Source organism: Arabidopsis lyrata (assembly GCF_000004255.2).
Source record: "Arabidopsis lyrata subsp. lyrata unplaced genomic scaffold ARALYscaffold_8, whole genome shotgun sequence".
In the NCBI taxonomy this organism is placed as follows: domain Eukaryota; kingdom Viridiplantae; phylum Streptophyta; class Magnoliopsida; order Brassicales; family Brassicaceae; genus Arabidopsis; species Arabidopsis lyrata.
In genome coordinates, this window is record NW_003302548.1 from 20,350,971 (window position 1) to 20,372,131 (window position 21,161).

Below are 21,161 nucleotides of genomic sequence, written 5' to 3' on the forward strand. Positions count from 1 at the left end.
AAGATATCAATTATTACAACCAGGTTTGGTTGTTTTCCACAAAATAAAATAAAAACAAGAATTATCATGTTTCTTGTTTTGGCATCTAATTATCCTTTTGTATGTGGTGAAGAGAAGATATGGACACAAATTATAAATATTCTATTCATATTTTTGTTATCAAGAACAAAGATAAAAATAAGAATGGCATCATTTTATTGTGACCCATAACAAAAAGAAAAGTAATAAAACATTAAAGAAACTTGCCCCTTCCTTCTCTCACAGATCATTATTCTAGGGTTCCTGACAAAAAAAAACAAATACCTTTTTCTCTTTCCATTTTTGTAGATTTTTTTTTGTTTGTTAAAGAATTTTTGTAGAATTTCAACTCTTTCTTCTCCTCAATCTTTTCATTATGATATTTTCCTGATAAGTTCTTGATTTGAAAGTCACCCATTCTTCACTACTAGCTTAGATCAATTATTCAATTTTCTCTGCCGACATTCAATTACTCTCCCTTTCCGGTGAGTTCTCTCTCTTTTATGACTCTGGTTATGTTGACCGGTCACTGGCTGGTTTAGGGTTTCAATCTTTACAGATCTTGTGGCAGAAAAAAAAACAAGAAAAATGGTGAGAGGAAAGATAGAGATGAAGAAAATAGAAAACGCAACGAGTAGACAAGTGACTTTCTCAAAAAGAAGAAATGGTTTGTTGAAGAAAGCTTATGAGCTCTCAGTACTCTGTGATGCTCAAATCTCCCTTATCATCTTCTCACAAAGAGGAAGGCTTTACGAATTCTCTAGCTCTGAGTATGTCTTCTTCGATTTCTCCTTGATTCTTTTATTTCATTTTTCCTTTTACTTTTCTGTACTTTTCTTGGGTTAATTAGGCTTTTAGGTAATGTGTTTGTGTCTGGTCGTCTGATTTATTTTCGGAATCGTAATTGACTAAAGCAACCTTCTTAGATTTTGGTACTTATTGAGCGATTCGATCCGTGTCTGGGTCCGAAAGATTTCTTTCTTCTCTTCCCCTATTATATATATAATTTCATTTTTATATGTTTATAATATTCATTTGGTTAGAAATCTAGACAAACTTTCTTTTCATTTTCTGATCTACCTGATGAACTTTTCATCCAAAATAAATGATGTGTGTATATATCTATATATTTATGTGTGTGTGTGTGTGTGTCTAGGGTTTCCAAATTCTTGAAAGCATGAACAGAAAACAACATCGGAACCAGCTCTAAATGGGATTTCTTATATAATTTGATGATTATTTATTTGTGATCCGTATCAAGTCGCGCATATCTTTACCCATTTATTTGGTGATAATATAAAAAAAAATGTCCTACTTTTTCTTGCCCCTAGTTAATTAGGTTGTGTACTATCGTTTTTGGTTTTCGTAATGTCTTTATTTGGGCTCTACTTTTGTGGCCATAGTAATAATCCTTGCTCTTCCTGACTTCCTCGTTTGATTTAGGTGTGCAGTGCATACATAGTTTCCTGTCTATATATGTTATATATACATAGTTTCCTGTCTATATATGTTATATGCCTGTATATAGACTTGTGACTTGTGAGTACTACTTAATTATATATTCAAGAAACAGCTAGCTAATCTCGGAATTTAATAAAACGCATCCCATTTAAATTTACATCTTTAAGTTTCTGCTATAATCAGTGTTAGATCCAAGTAGCTAAAGTTGTGATTTGTTTTTTCTCTATACTAATATATATACTAATATATATATATATATATATATATATATGTATTGTTGATTAGAGTTTTTCAAATGGGTTAATGGTTCTAGATTCAATTATTTGATGTTGAGCAAATTAAATAAAATTGCAAAAAAAAAAATGGAATACAATAAACAGACAAATAGGGCATGGGTTTAAATAGTCACCTAGCTATAGATATATTAACCAACAGCAAAAAGATATTGTAGTACAATCTAAGAGACATACTAATACGGTCAAATAAATTTTCATATCTCGTTGCTATAAGAGATGTACGTTTTATTTCGAATATAATAGAGCTAATTCGAGATAAAACATAGAAATTACGAAGAAGTAAGTACATTAGTTCATATTTCTGAAAAGATATGTCTATGTTTGATCATCAGTATGCAGAAGATGATCGAACGCTACCGCAAGTACACAAAAGGACATGAAACCAGCAATCACGACTCACAAATTTACTTACAGGTTTGTTATCAAACTCAAAAAAAAAAAAAAAAAAAATCTTGATGACTTTTACGTGATTTCTGTGCTATTGATTCTTTGACTTTTCATGGCCAATAAAACCAAATCTTATGAGAATCAATTACTACATTACAAAACAATTGATGGATCGATGGTCACAAAGATTGCTCATCAGTTTATATTGGCCAATATATACAAAGATTACATACTGATTTTATTTTACTTCTTTTGCGTCCTATGATTTTATTTTGTGGCGGAGTAATGTAGGAATTAAAACAAGAAGCAAGCCACATGATAGCAAAGATTGACCACCTTGAGTTTCAAAAGCGGTATAATGTCTTAAGACTTTTTGTTTTTCTTTTCTTTTCGTTGCTATTTCTCCTAGATCACAATGTATGGTTATTATTTCTTTGCATTTTACGTTATTTGTTTTCGTTTTACATAAACCCATGTAAGCTTAGCTAGACTTTTTAACCAAACTTTCTTTATTAGTTATATAGTAGACCCATAACCTTAGACTTCATTAATAATAAACCATTTTTTTAATATATAAATAGACTTTTTGACGTCTTTGTTACATTTTAAGAAACTATTTTTTCATGAAAACAAATTTTTAGATTTAAAATTCCTTTGATTTTTGCCATGTGTAAAGGTATATATATAACACAATCAAAGACCAAACTATAGTAACATCATTTATGTATTTGTTAGTTATTTCTTCTTGAATTATTCGATTTTATTTTATTAAGAACTCAATATATTTGAGTATTGTACTAGCTTGTATTAATATAGGATTTTCTATTTCTGGTAGCATGTTTTACAATTAGTCTATATTTACTCAAGAAATCTAATTACATATCTATATAATACTTAATATTTACTCTGTGCATGATAAACTCCGCAGTGATGGATGATGACTCTAATTAAAAATCTATCTTTCATCTCAAATAGGAGAACTATCTTGGAGATTTACAAAATTAGTCATGAATTTTTTTTTCGTGTGTATAGGAAGCTACTGGGACAAGAAATTGCTTTTTGTTCTCTAAAAGAGCTTCAAGAAATTGATAGTCAACTCCAAAAAAGTCTGGGCAAGGTCCGAGAAAGAAAGGTATATTTATTCTTCATCACTATCTTGGTATATAATGATAACATCTATAATGTATATATACAATACATGTTGACTTGAATAATCTCCATCTAATCATCTAGGTATAGTCCTCATTTAGATATGAACTTAAACCCGAATCTTTGCAATGATTTAGCGGCATATCTCAATCAATATACTAACATTGATCAAGACACATGTGCACTTTATATATTAGTGTTGTTATCATACAAAGTTTAAAAAGTTGGACAAAATGTTTTATAGGCTCAGTTGTTCAAGGAGCAGGTGGAGAAACTAAGAGCAAAGGTTTGATACATTATGTTATAATATATATTTACATGCAATTTTTTAACTAGCTTTTGTATATGAAATTGGTGAGAGAGTGTTGGTTTTGTTTCAGGAGAAACAATTGTTAGAAGAGAACGTCAAGTTACATCGAAAGGTGATTCATCTCTCTTAACATTTCACATATTTTGATATATACCTATTCACATATTTAGAATTATATATTGATACTAGTTCAACTGAAATTTACATATGTGTGTTATGAATTGCTAATGCTTTAATATGCGGAAAATATTACCAAAAAGACCTCTAACTGTTTTCTTCGGGTTGATAGGTTTTTTCTTTTTTCGCCTTCTGTTGATAGTTTAAATTCAAGATTTTTTACATTGTTAGAAACCATACGGTGCTGCTCGGTAAAATTTAGTTCTAGTTCAAGTTGTAATTTTGTGATAAAGTATAAGATTAGTTTTAACTTTTAAGGATTTCAAAGACAAGTTAGGTTTAAGTTTTGACCTTTTCACTTGCTTTTGTTTATAACTTTTGGAATGTAAACACTGAAAACAGTACAATTTGGATATCATTTTATCGTTTTTCTAGAGAGAAAATTATTTATGATATGTTTTGTGGTTGATGAAATTGCAATCTATGAACAGAATGTTATAGAACCATGGAGAGGATCGAGTGATCGGCAGCAAGAGAAATACAAAGTTATAGATCTGAATTTGGAAGTTGAAACGGATTTATTCATCGGTTTGCCAAATAGAAACTGTTAGTAACATTATATTATGTTTATTTACTTATCATGAAATATTATTCAAAATCATTCAATAAAGTGTGAGGTAATGATTTGGGATAGTATTTTTTGAGTTGTTATAATTCTAGTCCTTATTTATACGATTAAAGAGAGTAATAAGAAATATATATAATATTATTTTTAAAATTGCATTAAACACATGAAAACAAGAATTTAAGGTCAAAGTTATGATTTTTATATAAATTATGAATATAAGTAGGACGTTTTGAATTTTAGATAAAAAAAAAAAATTGGGCTAGACGCCGTCTAGGCGGACAAAAATCGGATCACCTATTTTTTTTTTTACCGATTTAGACAAAATCGCCGCAGTCCCCACCGATGAGCGCATACGCGGCTACATACACAGCGTATAGCCCAATTTTTTTACACTATTCAATTTTTTTACATATCATATAATGTCTTACACTATTCACACTGTATTTATTTTATTTTTTTTAAGTGACTGCATTCCAAGTAGAATTATATGATATGTAAAATGATGACTGGACATTTTTTTTTTTTAAGACAAAAGAATGTCCAGTCAAGGATCTATTTGCAGCATAAACTAAACCTACCAAGTTATGGGCTCCAAGCGGCCCAATAAGGATCCAATGGACTACATTAATATAGAGCCCAACCACCCACCGTCTTTGACTCTTTGTTGCAGCTACTCCTTTGCATGTGTATATTTTAATCAGATACACATATATAGAGGTTATATTACTAATTACTTGATATGATTATATCAATACTCTAATGTATAGGAGTTAAATGCATCAGCTCACGGTTAGCTGCTTAATTCTGCCGTATTTGAATTTTGAAATTCACTAACTTCGACCGTTGCTTTTGTAAGTTAATTTTATTCATTAAATACAATTATAATTAAGTATGGAGAACATATATCACCTATTGTAACCATGAGTTTCAGGGAAAATAATCCTCTGAGAATCTTTCGAATCTCGTATTTTACAGCTATCCTCTATGTAATTCCTTTTTTTCTTTTTCAGTACTACCTTCAAGACAAAAAATCTATCGATTATAAAATTATATAATCTACTCATGTTATACTTCTAGTTCGAGGTTGATAAAATTACTTGTGTATTTTTTTTGGGTCAAAATTTACTTCTATATTATACTATCGAAATATTTAATAATTACATTATCGTACACGTACATAGGTTAGAGGAGCCATGCATATGGCTGATTCGTTTTATAGTCTTTCTAAGACTTTACATAGTATGCTTTCTAACTTTACACTTTTTCCTGATTTTCTGTAAATCCTTTTCGGTTTTCTGTTGGACTATTGTAACCCAACATGTAATAGGCACTTGCAATTTTTAAAAACAAATATAAAAATAAAAGAAGAAGAGTAAATTGGAACCAAAGGTAAATTATTCTCTTTTCTTAAAAGGGTCGCCCAACTGTGTTTCCCTTACATTTTTTTTTTCCCTTACATTTTAACTTATTGTAAATTCATCTTAATCTTTTTTCCATAAATTCATTGTAGTTTTACTAATAGAATTAGAATTGCTAGTTTGTTACGGGCCATGATTTCAGTTTTAGCCAATTTATGGTTGAGCATTCTTTCGAATAAAGGAAGAATGTCTTTCTCTTCTAGTTATACGCACATTATACTTAAACATTATCATGTTGAAATATGTGTAGTATCGAAACTAATTAGCTTTAAAAATCTCAATGTCTAAATCATCAATTTCATATATTGTGTATAATATATACTCCTTAGGAAAACATTTCTTCACTTTTTTTTTTCATTTAACTTTGTCCAAGGATACCGTACGCTCAAAGAGTACTCTCGGACAAATTTACACTATACATTTTAGAAAATAATATGCATACTCCCAAAAGTGGACTGTACATATTTTCGGTTAATTATTTAATATAACTCGACTATGTTCATAGATTTACCAACAAAACATTTAATTCCAACAAACTGGGTAGTCAATTAATATTTGCTAGAAAAAGATGCAAAGAGATTAACTAGTTTATACTATGAAACATCATTTAATAGATTTTGGTCAACCTTTACCAACATCGTGATATCATATAGTAACGATCGATTAGTAAAAAAATTAAGATGAAATTATTAAAAAACCTAAGCCCATGTGACTGCGCTCTGATCTTTATTTTTTTGCTGCTTATTTTGAATTTCCCGCTCAACGGTCGACAGATTAGTTGGACACCTAGGCTACGACAAATATAATATGATCATAAGATAACATCTATACACTCGCATACAACAAAACACACACATATATATATATATATATATATATATATATATATATAAAGACATTTAAATGTGGAAATCTGATGATACTCCAGTGCATGTAAATTTTTAGATATTCCAGCTAGCATGTTATAAGTTAAGAGTCATCCATATTGATCATGTTTGCTGTACAAAAATATCTATCTTTTATCTAACATAGTGAATTAGAATTTATTTCTTAAATGTATATTTCAGAACTTCATTAAAGTAATAAACGATCAAAATGTTTGAATTGTATGGTTTTATCTATCTTTTCTAATTATTTTTAGTTAGGTATAATGAGATTTCAATGCTGAAATGTTTGTTTGATAGTGTAATTTTTTTTTTTTTTTTTGTGATAGCTAAAATTAAGTGTCTTAGGAATCCTAGCTATAATGATTAAGTTTGTACATCCGGTGAAAGTAGATTTACAATCTCGGCCACCTTAAGTCCGTAACCAAACACAAAAGAAAACAATTTCTTTGCCATGCAATAAATTTTAACATACTAATACTCTATAAGAGCATGTGTAGTGGGAGTCTCTCACCCAAATTTCTCATGAAAAAAAAAACAATAAAATAATAATAATTATTATTTTATTATGAAAGTCTCTCAAAAATGTAGAGAAAGTCTCTCAAAATCTCTCACTTGAGAGATTTTCACCACTTTTTTGAAAAACTTTCATAATTATATAATACTTTTTATTATTTTATTATTTTTATTTTGTTTGAAAGACTTTTGTGAAAGATCCCATTGCACATGCTCTAATATATGAATTCTAATTGCATGAATGGTGTCTTCATTACGACAGATGTGGCTTTAATCTTCACGTAAATGTCTCGGGTCCATGCAAAATCTATCTTTCGTATTGTCTTTTTACTACTTTACAAGGTTCTCTTCACCTTTTCACATTTATCTTTTTTTATCTTTCTTAAAAACAGATATTTATATCTGTAAGAAATATTCTTCTCTTACACTCCTTTGCTGTAATTATTTGGACAATCGTCAGAATTATTTAAGCTCTCTGAGATGCACAAACTCTCATAATAGTCTCATGACATGATAATAAGAACAAAGATACATAAGATTCCTCTCGAAATTTACGTACGTTTTTTGTACCCATCGTCAACGTCATAATCGTCGTCAAAGGTTTTTGAAAACTTGTTGCTTCATGGATTTACGTCATAATCGTCGTCAAAGGTTTTTGAAAACTTGTTGCTTCATGGATTTATGTTAAATTTATAATTCTATATTTTTTTTTATTTCTTAATCTTTTCAATATGTTTGAAAAACTAAGAGGTCGGTAAAAGTTCACATAGTAGTCCATAGATAAACAAACTTAATCAAAACATAAATGAATTGTCTATATATAATAGGAAAGCAGTTAATAGGCCATTATTCGTTACACTAAAAATGTTATCAATCAATTGACCAAGAGGTTTCAATAACTAGTGTTTTGTTTTTTCTTTTACTATAAAAATTGAGATAATTTTGTCACATCACCGTAACTATAATGTCACGTACATTTGTTTTAGAGTGAATAATTCTGTCTGCAAAAGTGTGATGTGTGTCACATCGTCAGAGAGCTTGAAACCTTTAACTGCTGTTTGTGACAAATGTTGTGGGACTAATAGGGTAGATTGGCAATTTCCAAACCGGTAATTATAGCTCTCTGAATAATTTTTTTTTTTTTTTTTTTTATGTTATGCTTGACTGTTTCATTTATATATTTTGCGAAATTAAAGTGAGTGGTTTTATTGGATGGTTTTTTATAAAGCTTGGATGCTATTGTCCAAAATAGTTTCCTTTCTTTGTTTGTAAGTTGGTCGTATGACATATTACACATAATGAACCTAATTATATGCAATACCCAAAGCACATAAGACCATATATGTATAACACTCAGGCCTCAGCACATTCTTCATAAACCCCTTTATGTATAAAGTACATTGACGTAATTCATAAACACTCAATATTTAGAAGATATAATTCAAACTCATGTAAAAAAAAAAAATACGAGTTCAAATGTTCACAAAGACATGGCTAATATATGTGGCAAAAGTAAACAAAACAAAATTCAAACAAACAAAATGTTTTGGGCCCAAAATTATTTTCTTCTCCTACGATCCCTAAAATAGTATATGCTTCTCTAATTTCCGTCATTCCGTGTATAGTATTCAAACCTATACGACCATATCCGAATCTAGCTACGAAATCAAATATTTCAAATATTTCTGATAGACCCCATTCCCCATAATTGATATTGACTATGATTCAAATGTCATCAAATGCGTGAAAGAAACTTCTATTGACACATCTATATTTTTTTCTTTTCTTTTAAACTCTTATTGACACATCTTTTATCTTCAAGTTTTCGTAACAAAGAAACAAAACATAGCCAACAATATAAAATCAAAATACTCAAAAACTCATGAATACTATTCTTTAGTCTACATAGCATATGCAAAACCCATGGGATGTTGGAATACACGGGGGACAAAAACATCTGAAATTGACAGATCTATCTTTCTAACATAAAGCTCCACTTCGGTCCACACTCTACAATTTCAAAAATTTTATTTTATTTATTTATAACGGCTACAAAGTATTTGAAAATTAATATAATCTAAAAAAAAAAAAAAGATATCTCTATACAAAGAAGAACCAGTAAATGTCTGCCATGTGGAATTCTTTTATCCACGTGGAAGCCTTAATCTCAAAGAGGACGAGTCGTGGTGGGACCCCACATTTGAAGAGTATCTCGTCACGTGAACACCCCACGTGCCACTGACATCATCGTTACGCTTAAGCGGCGCCGTTTTGACCATCCACGTGGCAAAGTAATCCGTCGTCGTTTCAGTCACGAGTGTTTCCAAGATTCCTCTCTCGATCTCCGTGACGATTCCTTCGCCGTCTTCTTCAAACGCCGATTCAATCTCCGGGAAATCTCCGGCGACGAGAGCATCAATGTCTTCGAGAACCAAACATTCTGCTAACGGAAACCGCTCGATTCTCCGAGATAACTCGTCGATTAGCTCCGATCCCTTTAGATTCCTCTGAGATTGAATCGGGTAATGGCAAACCCAAGGTTTCAAATTGATGTGTGGCTTTAAGATATCGGCGAGGATTTCGTCTACTAAGTGGAAGAGTAGCTTTCTATTGCATCGAAGAGCTAGATTTTCCGGTGAGTTTCTAGGTCTGGTTGATGTAACAGCGAAATGTTCGAGGAAGTAGAAGATTGATGGATCGAGTGGGTGTGAAGGAGAGAACCATTTAGCGTATGAGATTGGTGTGTCTCTGTCGATTCCTGTTCGTCTTAGGGTTCTTGTTATGTACTCTAACTCGCCGCCGGCGATTGGTGGGCTCGGAAAACTAGGAATCTCTGATGATGCTCTGTTTCTTGGTGTTTGTGTTTCTCTGAGCTTTAAGTTTGACTGCAAAAACATTAATAAATATTTAAACTTTGGATAAGGGAAGCATTGATTTCAAAGAGAGAGTTAAGTGTCGTGTACCGATTTGTGATGAAGTGATGAATCTTTCTTCTTGGTGGTGGGAACACTAGTGAAGTTGATGAGATGATTAATGGATAAAGGAGTTTTCTTGCATGAAGATTTGTCTCCTTGAATAAGAAGAAGACCATTGTTGTTCTTGTTGTTACTTGTTAATGGTGATCGAACAAACGGCTCTTCCTGCATTGTCTGTGGCGGTTTCACTAATCTCGACTTGAAATTCTCTGGTTTCTTGCATTTCTTTGTAGACTCCCTCTGTTTTTCTTTCACTTGTTGTCCTTGCTCTCCCTGTGGCTCTTCTTGCGCTGTTGATAATCTGGTCTTGTCTTGAACCTTCACTGTTGTTTTCTCCAGAATCTTGGTAGCAACATTATTTGTCTGAGGTGAGGTTGGTTTGGTTTTGGGAATTTCTGTTAATCCTAATCTCGGGGATGATGATGAATCATGAGTGATGATTGTTGTAATCTTAGAAGAAGCTTTCTTGGACTCATGAATCTCTCTTGATTGTTGTTCTTTGTTGGTTATATCAGTTCCCATTCTTCTTCTTCGGCTAACGTTCTCCTTCAACTGCATTACTATCTGTCTAGCGTACTCTCGTGGACTGCGATTCTCTTTATCTTCATGTATCTTCATCTCCTTAACCCTTGTGAGCCTGACATTGTTAATACCAGCCTCTCTTTCGGGAAACACGTTGCTGTTGTTGTTGTTGTCTCTGAGATGAAGTGAAGAACGTTGGTGTTCGTAACAGTTGACGTCAACGGATCTTCTTCCGAGTGAAATCCTCGGTGTTTCGGGAAGAGAACGTGTACCTCCGTCGACAGAGTTTCTTTGGAGAGAGTAATGTCTGTGTTTCTTGGTGTGAGAAGATCTTGTTGGCGTCTTGAGATCAATTAAGGTAGAAGAAGATGAAGAAGATGGAGTAGGAGATGATCTGTAATTATCAGGAACAGGATCAAGACCCATGAGTCTAGCAACCAAAGTTGGTGTCTTTATGCTCGGAGAATAAGTTTCAGTGGGTGTAAGAGATGCTGATGATGATCTTGCTTGTTGTTTGGTCTTGATTTTAATACCCATCTGTAAAAAAATCATGATTAGGGTCAAAAGGAAGAAACTTTTGAGGAACCCAAGAAGATAAAAAACAGAGTGGATAATGAAGTTTTTAGTCACTTACAGAGATATTTAAATTTCCATCTTTTCTGGTTGGTGAAAATGGAGTTTCCTCCTCTGTCTCCTCCGTTGATTCCAAGCTGTTTCTCGGTGCATCTACTCCTGAATTTGATTTATAACAGAGGATCAAATATTGTAATGTAAAAGATTGAAGAAGTGGGGAAAAAGATGGTACCTTTGGGAAGATGAAGATGGTGGTGGTTAATAGGAAACTGTAAGTGTTGAAAATCAAAAATGTTGAACACAGCACTCATGCATCCCGCCGCCGTTGCAGTATTTCCGGCGAGAGATGGCGGCGACGGCGGTGGTTTAACGTCTTCTTTCTTTGACTTGCTTGAGGATTTCTTCTTCCCTCCGCCGCCTCCGCCGAGCCAGGACCAGTCTCTTCCCATTTTTTGTTTAGTCAAGTTTTAAGGATGAGAGCTCTGAGATGTTGAATTTGGTTTTTGTGACTTGAGGGGGAAGGAGGAGAAATATGGTTTTTGAAAAGATTAAAAAATATAGCTGAGAGAAAGTGGATCCATGAACCTGTATAAATAAATACGTATAGTTTTTTCGTCAACTATTTTTTCGTAGGGTTTTAATTAGGAGAAGTTTGTCAAATGTAAAATCAATAAATATTTGAAAAAAGAAGAATGTAGAAATGGCTATTTGTAATTAAAATAAGAATTACATTTTTGGCTTCTTTGAAATACGTAATGTTTTCTGTAATCCCGTCGGTATCACATGATGAATTTTGTTGAAACCTGAAAGAATAAAAAAAAAATACATCACTAGCATTTTTTTTAAAAGGTCTCTTCGTTTTGCTTTTGACAACGACATTGACAATAATTTGTTTGTATTATCGACATTGGTTCATAAGGAGATTCTGTCGATTGGTATCACCATATTGATAATTAGTTAACACAACTTTATAAAAATAGTTTTGTAACGTTTTACATTTATGATCATTAATCGTTAAAACTGTTCAACTTAATTATAGTCAACAAATAAAAAATAAAAATAAAGTTTCCCATCGTTGTTGATAATAAAAAGAAAACGAATAATAGAATTTACCGATATTAGATGACAAAAAAAAAAAAAAAGAATTTACCGATATTAGTTTAATACTAGCACATGTTAGTCTATTAATAAAACGAAAAGGACTAATAATCTACAATAACTTGCATATTGCAGAATGCAGAGTTTAAAAAATCCACATTTTCTAATAATACTGTTAAAAATCCATATTCTCTAATGTAACATCTTTTACAACTATGTGATCAACTCTGCTTTCGTAATATAGTCAGGAGATTAAGACTCACGATATGATATAACGATACTTCAGGGAGAATATTAGAATAATAAAAAATATTCATACTAATTTCTTAAGATAATAATAAGCCTATGCTTACTTACAAACCATGTCAGACTCGCAACTACAACAATCCACAACACTAATTATTATTCAAAGCTCAAACTACAATAAGATTCGTACACTAAACTCCATGGCGGTGTTACCAAACAACGAGGGGATCTTCAATCGTGACCCTTATGTTTTAAACCATGACGTCTTCCTCCTTTCAAATTTTATCCTTAAGATGGATTTTGACTTGCTTTCTCACAATTTAATACTATCCAATAACCATTAAACAAGTACAATATGATCTTATCTATCAATAAATGTGATGTGAAAATCCCCCCTTAGTTAGTACGTATATTATATCTTTACATAGTAATGACTAATGATGAGTAGAATAATCTGTAGATGGGATCACATGATTAATCCAAATGACCGTTGTTTGGTCATCACTCGTATGACTAATTAGTTTCACGTATTTAATTAAGTATTGGCTATATCATATTGGTTCCACTCAATATTCATACGGATGCATGTATTTATTATTCCTTAGATTCTATGTATATACAGTAAAAGAATTTCAGCTAGCAATGAAAGTAAAACAAAATTAGCCCAGATATATAGTTGCGCATGTAAGAAAGAATGATAAATTTTGTACAATGTAAGAAATTCATAAATGAGGAGAAGACTGGACCATAACATGGTATTATTTAAGTGAATGTAGCCAATATACAAATCACATGAATTTTTTTAGGTATGGTCATAGTACGAGCCAAATTAAAGTTGTCCTTATAATTAAAACAAAACTAAAAACAAAGAACAGAGAAAAGGACTGATTTTTTAAACGATTGTGCTTAAAACAAACAAAACGAAGAGGAGACGAAAGAGCCAATGAGGTATATTGTCTCTCCAGTCTCATACTAATTAAGAAAGATCTCAGTTTACATTTCTGGAGTTTTCTTCTATAAACATCAATGCAACATCCTGCAATTTTGCTTTCACCTATATAGGGACCACAACTTCTAACTATGGACCATTTTAGATATGTTTATGTCAAGATTCCAAGTGGTAATCACATTTCAAACTACATCATTTATTGGTTATTTAATTATCTTCTAAGTCCAACATGAATGGATTAGTATATTTATTTAATCTTTTCGGTATTCTCAATCTTAATCCTGGAGTTAAATAAGTTAACATGTATAGACGATTATATTTACTTAAAACTATACTACTCTCAGTTTTGGTCTATTAGTCAGTAAATAATCATGAACATGGTAAGATTATCGGTAATCAGTAGTTTAGACTTTATAGGTCATCACTTAGCTTTATTAGTCGAAATCATTAATCGATTTTTTGTTTTTTTTTTCCACTGAAAATGTAAATGGTTATTACGTATATTTGTAAATTAGATTGGATTTTGATTCAGAAAATTTTGGTTCTGAAAACATGCAATGATTGTTTGTGAAACGTATTTATAATTAAATGCCGAGTGAGTGAATCGAAACTTTCGTAACAAACATAATGTTGTTGTATCAGTTTTTTTCCGTAGAGCAGAGTGGCAACATTAATGTGCTAAATCAACCAGTAGCTTCTATAAGGAGTAGATCCCAGAGCCGGACTTAAGAGCATTATTATGATGCATTGCAATGGGCCCTCATTTTAGAAGGGCCCCACATAATTTGTTTTCTTGTATATATGTATATTAATTATTGTTTATAGATCCTAAAATGTTATGTGTGTCTAAAAAATTTATAAGTTAATTGAATAATAAAAGAAATAGTAAGTTATTTTTTCTTTACAAACCATTAGATTTCTTTCATCGAATAAGAGAAAGCTTTTTTATTTTAAGAAATTCTAAAACAATTAAGAGTTTTGCTTAAACTAATTCTTTTTTACTCTGCTTTTTTATTTTATAAAAAAATTGATATTATTTTTTTATTTAATTCGTATGGGGCCCTCGAATTCTTTAGTCCGGCTCTGGTAGGTCCACATTCTAATAATGAAATATAACTCTTACAAATTAAATAAATTTCATGTAAATGTCCCCTGTGAGTCTATGACTAAACTATTGTGCCCACAAGCTGTTTCTTCCATATCAGTAACGAAATTTAATTTCCAAGACTTGGTTAGAACGACATAGGTACAACTAAAAAAGCTTTGTAATTCATGAAAATATTAGAGAGCATTTGGCATTGTTTTAGTTCAAACTTTATTTTAAAGATCGTGTTTTTGATATTGAGATGCATAGGCATCCATGAAACGTTTGTGAAGCTACAATGCTCAAACAAGACATCGTCGTTTATTGTCATAACATAACTAACATATGTTGCAAACACAAATGTTTTTTTTTTTTTAATAATGAAATTGCTTGCTATAGGTTGCATCGTTAGAGACTTGTAGGTTTTTAAGAAAGAAAGAAAAAAAGATCCAAGTTTCTTCCAAATTACTGAATCAGTTCCCACATTGTTTTAAAAACTTGGTTAGATCATTTTTTGGCGGCAAAAAAATATAAATAACTTGATTAGATCGACATTGGTACAATTCAAATAAACGTACCAATAGATTGAGTTAATATTATAGGTCCTTGAAAGATACATAATTTACTTACGTTCTTGAAACATAAATGGCTGTAATGATTTTTTCCCCCAGAACGAAATTGTCTTTTCTGAGAGAACAAATGGTTGCTCCAGAAATTCAATTACAACTTCGGTTATATTGGACCTAAATATTACGTAGGCCCAATCCATGTGTATTGTTAGAGCCCAAATATTTCTCTTCTCATTCTATATATGTGTGTGTTTTGACTTTTGAGGAAGCTCAATACTCATTTACTTTTTGCTTTTGTCAAACAATATGGATTATCTTGGTTTGAATCCGCATAGAAAGACAGTGACTATACAAACATAAATCACTACATTACATATCTTGATCGCTAAATATTATTTATTTGATTTGATGAGTTGTTTTATATCTATTGTAAAAATTAATATACAAGGTCACATTTTATATAATAAAACAAAAGTTCACATTCCGTCTTAACTTCACTCTCCATCCCCCACTCCTTTAAATGTCTCCTAAACTTAATAAGACGACTCAATAGTCAAGAGAAAGCCTTCAAAGTGCAATTGCTATTACTAAACACTAGGATATGACCCGCGGTACACCGCGGGTTAATTATTTGATTTTTTATTTTTATAAATTGATGAATTTATTGTGTATAATATTTTTTGTTATATACCGCGGGTCACATGCGTTGTATCTAAAATAAAAAATTTTAAGTTGTATTTGTTTTGTTTAGTGTTTAAGATTGTATAATTGTATTTTGATTTGTTATTTATAGGATTTCACATGTGGTATATTGTCTCGTATTAATATTGACCCAAACCCGTCCAACCATATAATCTAAAATGAAATTAAACATCATTTTGTTATTTTTTTAATAACACTTTTATTTAAATGTCATATAATTCGAGTTAATTTGAAATTTGCTTTCAAATAGTTTCCATGTATATTTTTAAATTAGTGTGTGTTTTTGGACCAACCCGTAAAAACAATTTATAATTGTATCTTAAAATACTAATTAGGATTTCACCCGTGATATACTGTCCCATTTTAGATAATTGTAAAAATTAAAGAAAGATCCGAATGACTCAATTTCGGGTCTGAATAAAATAACGACATGATTAAATGCTCAATTTGTTCTTAAAAATGTTAATATAGATTACACACATATTTTTATTCATCGATTGAGTAATATATGTCCGTTTTAAAAAATTTGAATTGTAACATATGCAGAAAAAAAAAAACTAAAATTTACTAACTATTTATATATTTTATAATAATTTAAAATAATATAAATATAAGATCAAATAAAAGTGAAATAAGAATCATATATTTATGTTTAAATTAGGTAGAGAGGTTTTAGGAAATTAGTGCAAATTTGTTATATTAGCATTAAATCATCATATTTGATTTCTTTATCTATAAAAATCGTGGAGAATATACCATAAATAAAGCGTTTAAATATAGTAATTAGTTGAGAAAGTATATATATTTTAGATTTTATTAATTATTTTCGTTTTTTAATTTTGCCAAAATTTAAGGAAAGATCCGATTGAAGATTTCCGGGTCAAAATTAAACAAATTTGACCCGATTTGGGTACCCCAAAAACTGCTGCAAAAATGTATAGTAGATTTCCAATTTCCACCATAGATCATATAAACAAACAGCAACATGGAGTCCATCACAAATCTTCCTCACATAGGCTTCGTTGCAAAAGTCATAAATCAGCAACCAAATAGCATACCAATAGAATTCATATGGCCCGATAAAGAGAAACCTTCCAACGATGTTAAAGAGCTCCAAGTCCCTATTATGGACATCTCCCGTTTACTCTCCGGCCAAGACCACCATGTCTCGGCGTCGCAAGCTTCTAGGCTCGTGACCGAAGCTGCAAAGATTCACGGCTTCTTCATCATCACAAACCATGGAGTCCAAGAGGGGATCTTGTCACGTGCCTACAAGTGTATGGACACGTTTTTTTAACTTGCCGGCTTCCGACAAACAGAAGGTGAAGAGGGAGTGGGGTGAGATCTCCGGTTATTCAGATAGCTTTGTCGGGAGATTCTACACGGAGTTTCCTTGGAAGGAAACGCTCTCGTTTAGGTTCTCCGCCGAGGAGAAGCTCAAGAATGGCACCGAAACTGTAAAAGATTACATCTCTAGGACAATGGGAGACATAAACGAAGAGTTTGGGTAGTAATCTTTTTTTTTATAACAATAATATAGTAATGATTATCATTTTAAAACTAAATTTTATAGAGACATATTTATAAAACTGATATTTATGATGAGCCAGATGGAGTGTATATTAAGTTATATTAATTTCAAAGTAATTGTTTAAAAATGACAAAACAAAAAAAAAGATTATGTAGCAAGGCATAAATCAAAGTAAGTGACAATGATTTTTGTTTCAGTGTATAATAATTATTACATTGAGATTCCACGAGTATATATATATATATTATATATGATTGATCCAAATAATAAGAGGCCAAAAAATTTGGTGATTGTCACATGCAGCAGAACGGTATTTCAAGAATATGCAGAGGCGATGAACACTCTCTCGTTAAAGATCATGGAGTTACTTGGAATAAGTCTTGGGATCGATCAGTGGGGGAGCCAGGATTTTTATTTACAGGGGTCATATATATTTAATTATTTTAATTATTTATAATATTAAATAATATATTTAATGTATGAATTATCAAAAATATTTGAAATTTGTTATCTAAAACAAAAAAAAAAATCATCTATTTTTAAAATGCTTCACTTTCCAAATAAAAGATATTTTTAGTCGTATTAAGTACTTTTTGTTCTCAATTTTTTTTTAATCAAAATGTATAGCATATTGTGTTTCTCTAGACTTTTTCAAAAATATATGTTACAGAAATTTTTTATTAAAAAATGTAGCAAAAAAAATTAAAATAGGACATGTCTAAAAGAGAAGAAAACAATAAAGATGTAAGAAGAGATTAGAAAGTTCTAGTTATTTTGAACAAAAAAAAGAAATAAAGATGAAAAACAGAATTAAAGTTCAATGAGAAATGAACATGCATGGGTCAAAAGCATGGTTGGATAAATATCTATGGGGTCATTATAGAGATATTAGACAAAATCATCTAATAAGCATTACAAAATTTAGCTAACAATTGAAAATTTAAATTTTTTATGGGGGTCAACTGACCCCCCTCCCATTGCACTAGCTCCGCCACTGGGATCGATAGACGCTATTTTAGAGAGTTTTACGAAGACAACGATTCAATACTTAGGCTGAATTAATTACTATCCGCCGTGCAAGCAGCCAAATCTAACATTAGGGACAGGGCCTCACAACGATCCGACCTCTCTAAGCATACTTGATCAGGACCAAGTCGGTGGTCTTCAGGTTTTTGTGGAGAATCAATGGAGATCCATCGCTCCAAAGCCTCCTCGATCATTCGTCGTTAACATCGGCGACACCTTCATGGTAAGATTAACTTCTTCTTTTTTTTGTTACATAGGGAAAGAAAGATACAAATTTTGTAACAAACCAAAAATTTAAAAGATATTTTTCATACTGTAATATCTTGGTTAATTTATATTACACATATATAGTAGATATCTTATGTTTTTGTTTTCTTCTTAATTATACTGGGTTTCCATCATGCTAGTGTTATCAATGAACAGTTTCATGAAGAGAGTATTTAGGTGAAAGAATTATATGCATATTAACTGTTATACGTGCGATAATAAAAAAGATTAGTTTAAGGAGTATATGATTATAATTTATAAATGTTTACTTTCCACAGTTCACAGATCATAAGTATAAATGCTAACACAATCGTTATTATACACGTGCACTAATAAAAAAAGATTAGATTACAAATTCTCTGATCAAGGGTATATAGAATTTGTGTGGAAATTTTCCTTTGCAATTCAAAACAAACTCCATAAATGATAAATGATGATCCAATGTTAACTTTAACAAAGGGTGATATTTTATCAGCCAATGAGATGGGAGAGTCCAGCATTGCGATTTGCGATAGTGAGAGAGAAAATACAGAGAGTATACAAAATGGTGTCTTCGATCGTCTTCAATATCTATCTATATAAATGAAAGAAATAGAAGACAAAAGAGACGCGGGTCACTCTTTAGTATTTGGGCCATCATTGGGCCTTGGCTTGTGGCGGGATTCAATTCACCCCCACGTGATACATTTTTGGCTGATAGTGACCTGTTTGCTACTATCAGATTGGCCGACAAACCAAAAAAAACATATGGAGCCTTCGTGATGCTCGAATCGATTTGCCCATCTCAAATACTTGGGCTTCAAATAAAAAGATATAATCATGGGCCTAAAGATTTTAAGCTTTCTAAATACTACATCAGCTCTTGGGCCTTTAAGATTACAATTTTATTTTATGCAAATTCATAACAGAATTGGCACACAAAAAAAAAAAAAAAAAAAAGTTACAGAAGAGAGGAAATGAAGTTTTTGATGGAAAGAAAGAGAGTTTTACGCTTAGAAGGTTCTCCGATCTCAGCACCGTGAACATGGCCGACGGTATAATGCTCCACCAATTCTACTCCTCTCTTCTTCATCAGCTTAGCCACATCTCTTTGCCGATCTATCATCGGATCATCCTCTCCTCCAATCATCATCACTTTCCATCTCAACCGTCCAAATTTCTCCAAATCCTCCGATCCATCTCCCACCGTCGGATTCGAATACTCATGATCCCGGTCAACACCCACGGGAAGAGACAGATCCCACATTACGTCGGTGACTATGGGAGGACAAACCTGATCGTTCACAAGTCTAATCTCTGATCCACATCGTTCTTCTCCGCCGAAGAACGGATGGTGTAGAATCAATCCACGGATCTGTAACGGGTTCAGATCGGAGACGGAATCTGCCGATCTTAGTCCGACGTTGTAAGCCAAGTTCCCTCCGGCGCTAGTTCCCATAAGGAACACCTTTGAGAAATCGGCGTGAGATTTGATCCACTCATCGTCGGAGGTTTTAATCCACTCCAGAGCTTCCATACCGTCGTCGTACGCCGCCGGTAATCGGTGCTCCGGAGCTAACCGGTACGAGGGAGATACGACGATCGCGTTGAGATCACGAGCCATCTCGGAGCAGAAATCGTGAAAGGGTTGCATATCGACGCTGCAGAGGATGAATCCTCCGCCGTGATAATACACAACGAGAGGGAGTTTCTGAGACGAAACGCCGTCGTTTACGGCGGAAGAGGGAAGATAGAGACGGAGCCACGTTGACTTTGACTGGTTCACGGGAAGATCTTTTGAAACGGCGGGGTTTTCTGGGGTAGGATCAGGTGTAGCTGCGGCGCATGGGAAGTTGGTGAGGTCGCGAGTGATTGAACCATCTGGATTCTTTACGATGTTAAGAAAAGCGTAAGGATCAGAAATTGGCGTTGTTGCTTCGGCCATTTTTTCTGTTATTGATCTTTTTGGGGTAGAATCTGTAATGTGTATGTATTATTGACTCATTCGAATATGCTACTCTTTATATAATCCAAAAAACCAGTGAAGATAGTTATTTTTAAAGTAAGATTTGGCAGATTCACGCATCAGTTTAGTCAAAAACTTTGCATTAAATTATCACCAAAAACGAGAAATCTGGAATCTACTACTAGTCTACAAAGGTAGTCAAAACTAAGGCAAATGTATTTTTAACTAATGTGCATACTAATTTGATAACTATGAATTAGACTTTTGACGCAACTGGTATGAATGATAATATGTGATTAACGCAACGTAAGTGGAGTGAGAGAAAAGATAAACCGCACAATGACGCTACAAGTACAAGTAGAGAAAACGTAATGCTCTTCTTGGTTCATAGGCCGCTAACACGTCTCTGTCATAAATGATAATCTAGAAGTTGCTGTTGGCAAAAGCCAAAACTAATTTGAAGTTTGACAAATTATTTACCAGGAAAGAC

At 32.2% G+C, this 21,161-nt stretch overlaps 3 protein-coding genes and 1 pseudogene across 6 annotated transcripts; 2 read left to right on the top strand and 2 right to left on the bottom strand.

Annotated features, from left to right (window-relative positions):
* Positions 1 to 4,431, top strand: LOC110227551 (MADS-box protein AGL42). 4 transcript variants are annotated; one of them, XM_021022086.1, is made up of 8 exons: positions 9 to 503; positions 578 to 788; positions 2,108 to 2,189; positions 2,454 to 2,515; positions 3,195 to 3,294; positions 3,556 to 3,597; positions 3,692 to 3,733; positions 4,230 to 4,431. In XM_021022086.1, exons 2-8 carry the CDS (start codon positions 607 to 609, stop codon positions 4,347 to 4,349), a joined length of 630 nt encoding a protein of 209 aa, XP_020877745.1. In that variant the 5' UTR covers positions 9 to 503; positions 578 to 606; the 3' UTR covers positions 4,350 to 4,431. The 4 variants fall into 4 exon arrangements, 3 of the variants coding, with proteins under 3 accessions (XP_020877752.1, XP_020877745.1, XP_020877748.1); XM_021022089.1 differs by having other exon boundaries at positions 590 to 788; XR_002331264.1 differs by lacking the exons at positions 2,454 to 2,515; positions 4,230 to 4,431 and having other exon boundaries at positions 1 to 503.
* Positions 4,432 to 9,147: 4,716 nt separating this feature from the next.
* On the bottom strand, positions 9,148 to 11,994 carry LOC9300852. The gene is made up of 4 exons (XM_002866429.2): positions 11,487 to 11,994; positions 11,316 to 11,413; positions 10,148 to 11,218; positions 9,148 to 10,069 (listed from the first exon to the last, which is right to left on the bottom strand). Exons 1-4 carry the CDS (start codon positions 11,701 to 11,703, stop codon positions 9,329 to 9,331), a joined length of 2,127 nt encoding a protein of 708 aa, XP_002866475.1. The 5' UTR covers positions 11,704 to 11,994; the 3' UTR covers positions 9,148 to 9,328.
* A 4,858-nt stretch (positions 11,995 to 16,852) lies between these two features.
* LOC9302548 lies at positions 16,853 to 17,512 on the top strand (annotated as a pseudogene).
* Positions 17,513 to 19,543: 2,031 nt separating this feature from the next.
* LOC9300853 (probable carboxylesterase 120) lies at positions 19,544 to 21,139 on the bottom strand. Its single transcript, XM_002866430.2, has 2 exons — positions 20,964 to 21,139; positions 19,544 to 20,702 (listed from the first exon to the last, which is right to left on the bottom strand). The coding sequence occupies exon 2, from the start codon at positions 20,648 to 20,650 to the stop codon at positions 19,667 to 19,669; it is 984 nt and encodes a 327-aa protein (XP_002866476.1). The 5' UTR covers positions 20,651 to 20,702; positions 20,964 to 21,139; the 3' UTR covers positions 19,544 to 19,666.
* Between the last annotated feature and the right edge of the window lie 22 nt (positions 21,140 to 21,161).

Bases quoted from the DNA above. Each gene is read 5' to 3' on its own strand.
- LOC110227551 (XM_021022086.1), top strand. From the start codon at position 607: ATGGTGAGAGGAAAGATAGAGATGAAGAAAATAGAAAACGCAACGAGT. The intron at 2,190-2,453 runs GTTTGTTATCAA...GGAGTAATGTAG, and splicing joins ACTCACAAATTTACTTACAG to GAATTAAAACAAGAAGCAAG. The intron at 3,295-3,555 runs GTATATTTATTC...AATGTTTTATAG, and splicing joins GCAAGGTCCGAGAAAGAAAG to GCTCAGTTGTTCAAGGAGCA.
- LOC9300852 (XM_002866429.2), bottom strand. From the start codon at position 11,703: ATGGGAAGAGACTGGTCCTGGCTCGGCGGAGGCGGCGGAGGGAAGAAG. The intron at 11,414-11,486 runs GTACCATCTTTT...AATCAAATTCAG, and splicing joins CCATCTTCATCTTCCCAAAG to GAGTAGATGCACCGAGAAAC. The intron at 10,070-10,147 runs GTACACGACACT...ATGTTTTTGCAG, and splicing joins CATCACTTCATCACAAATCG to TCAAACTTAAAGCTCAGAGA.
- LOC9300853 (XM_002866430.2), bottom strand. From the start codon at position 20,650: ATGGCCGAAGCAACAACGCCAATTTCTGATCCTTACGCTTTTCTTAAC.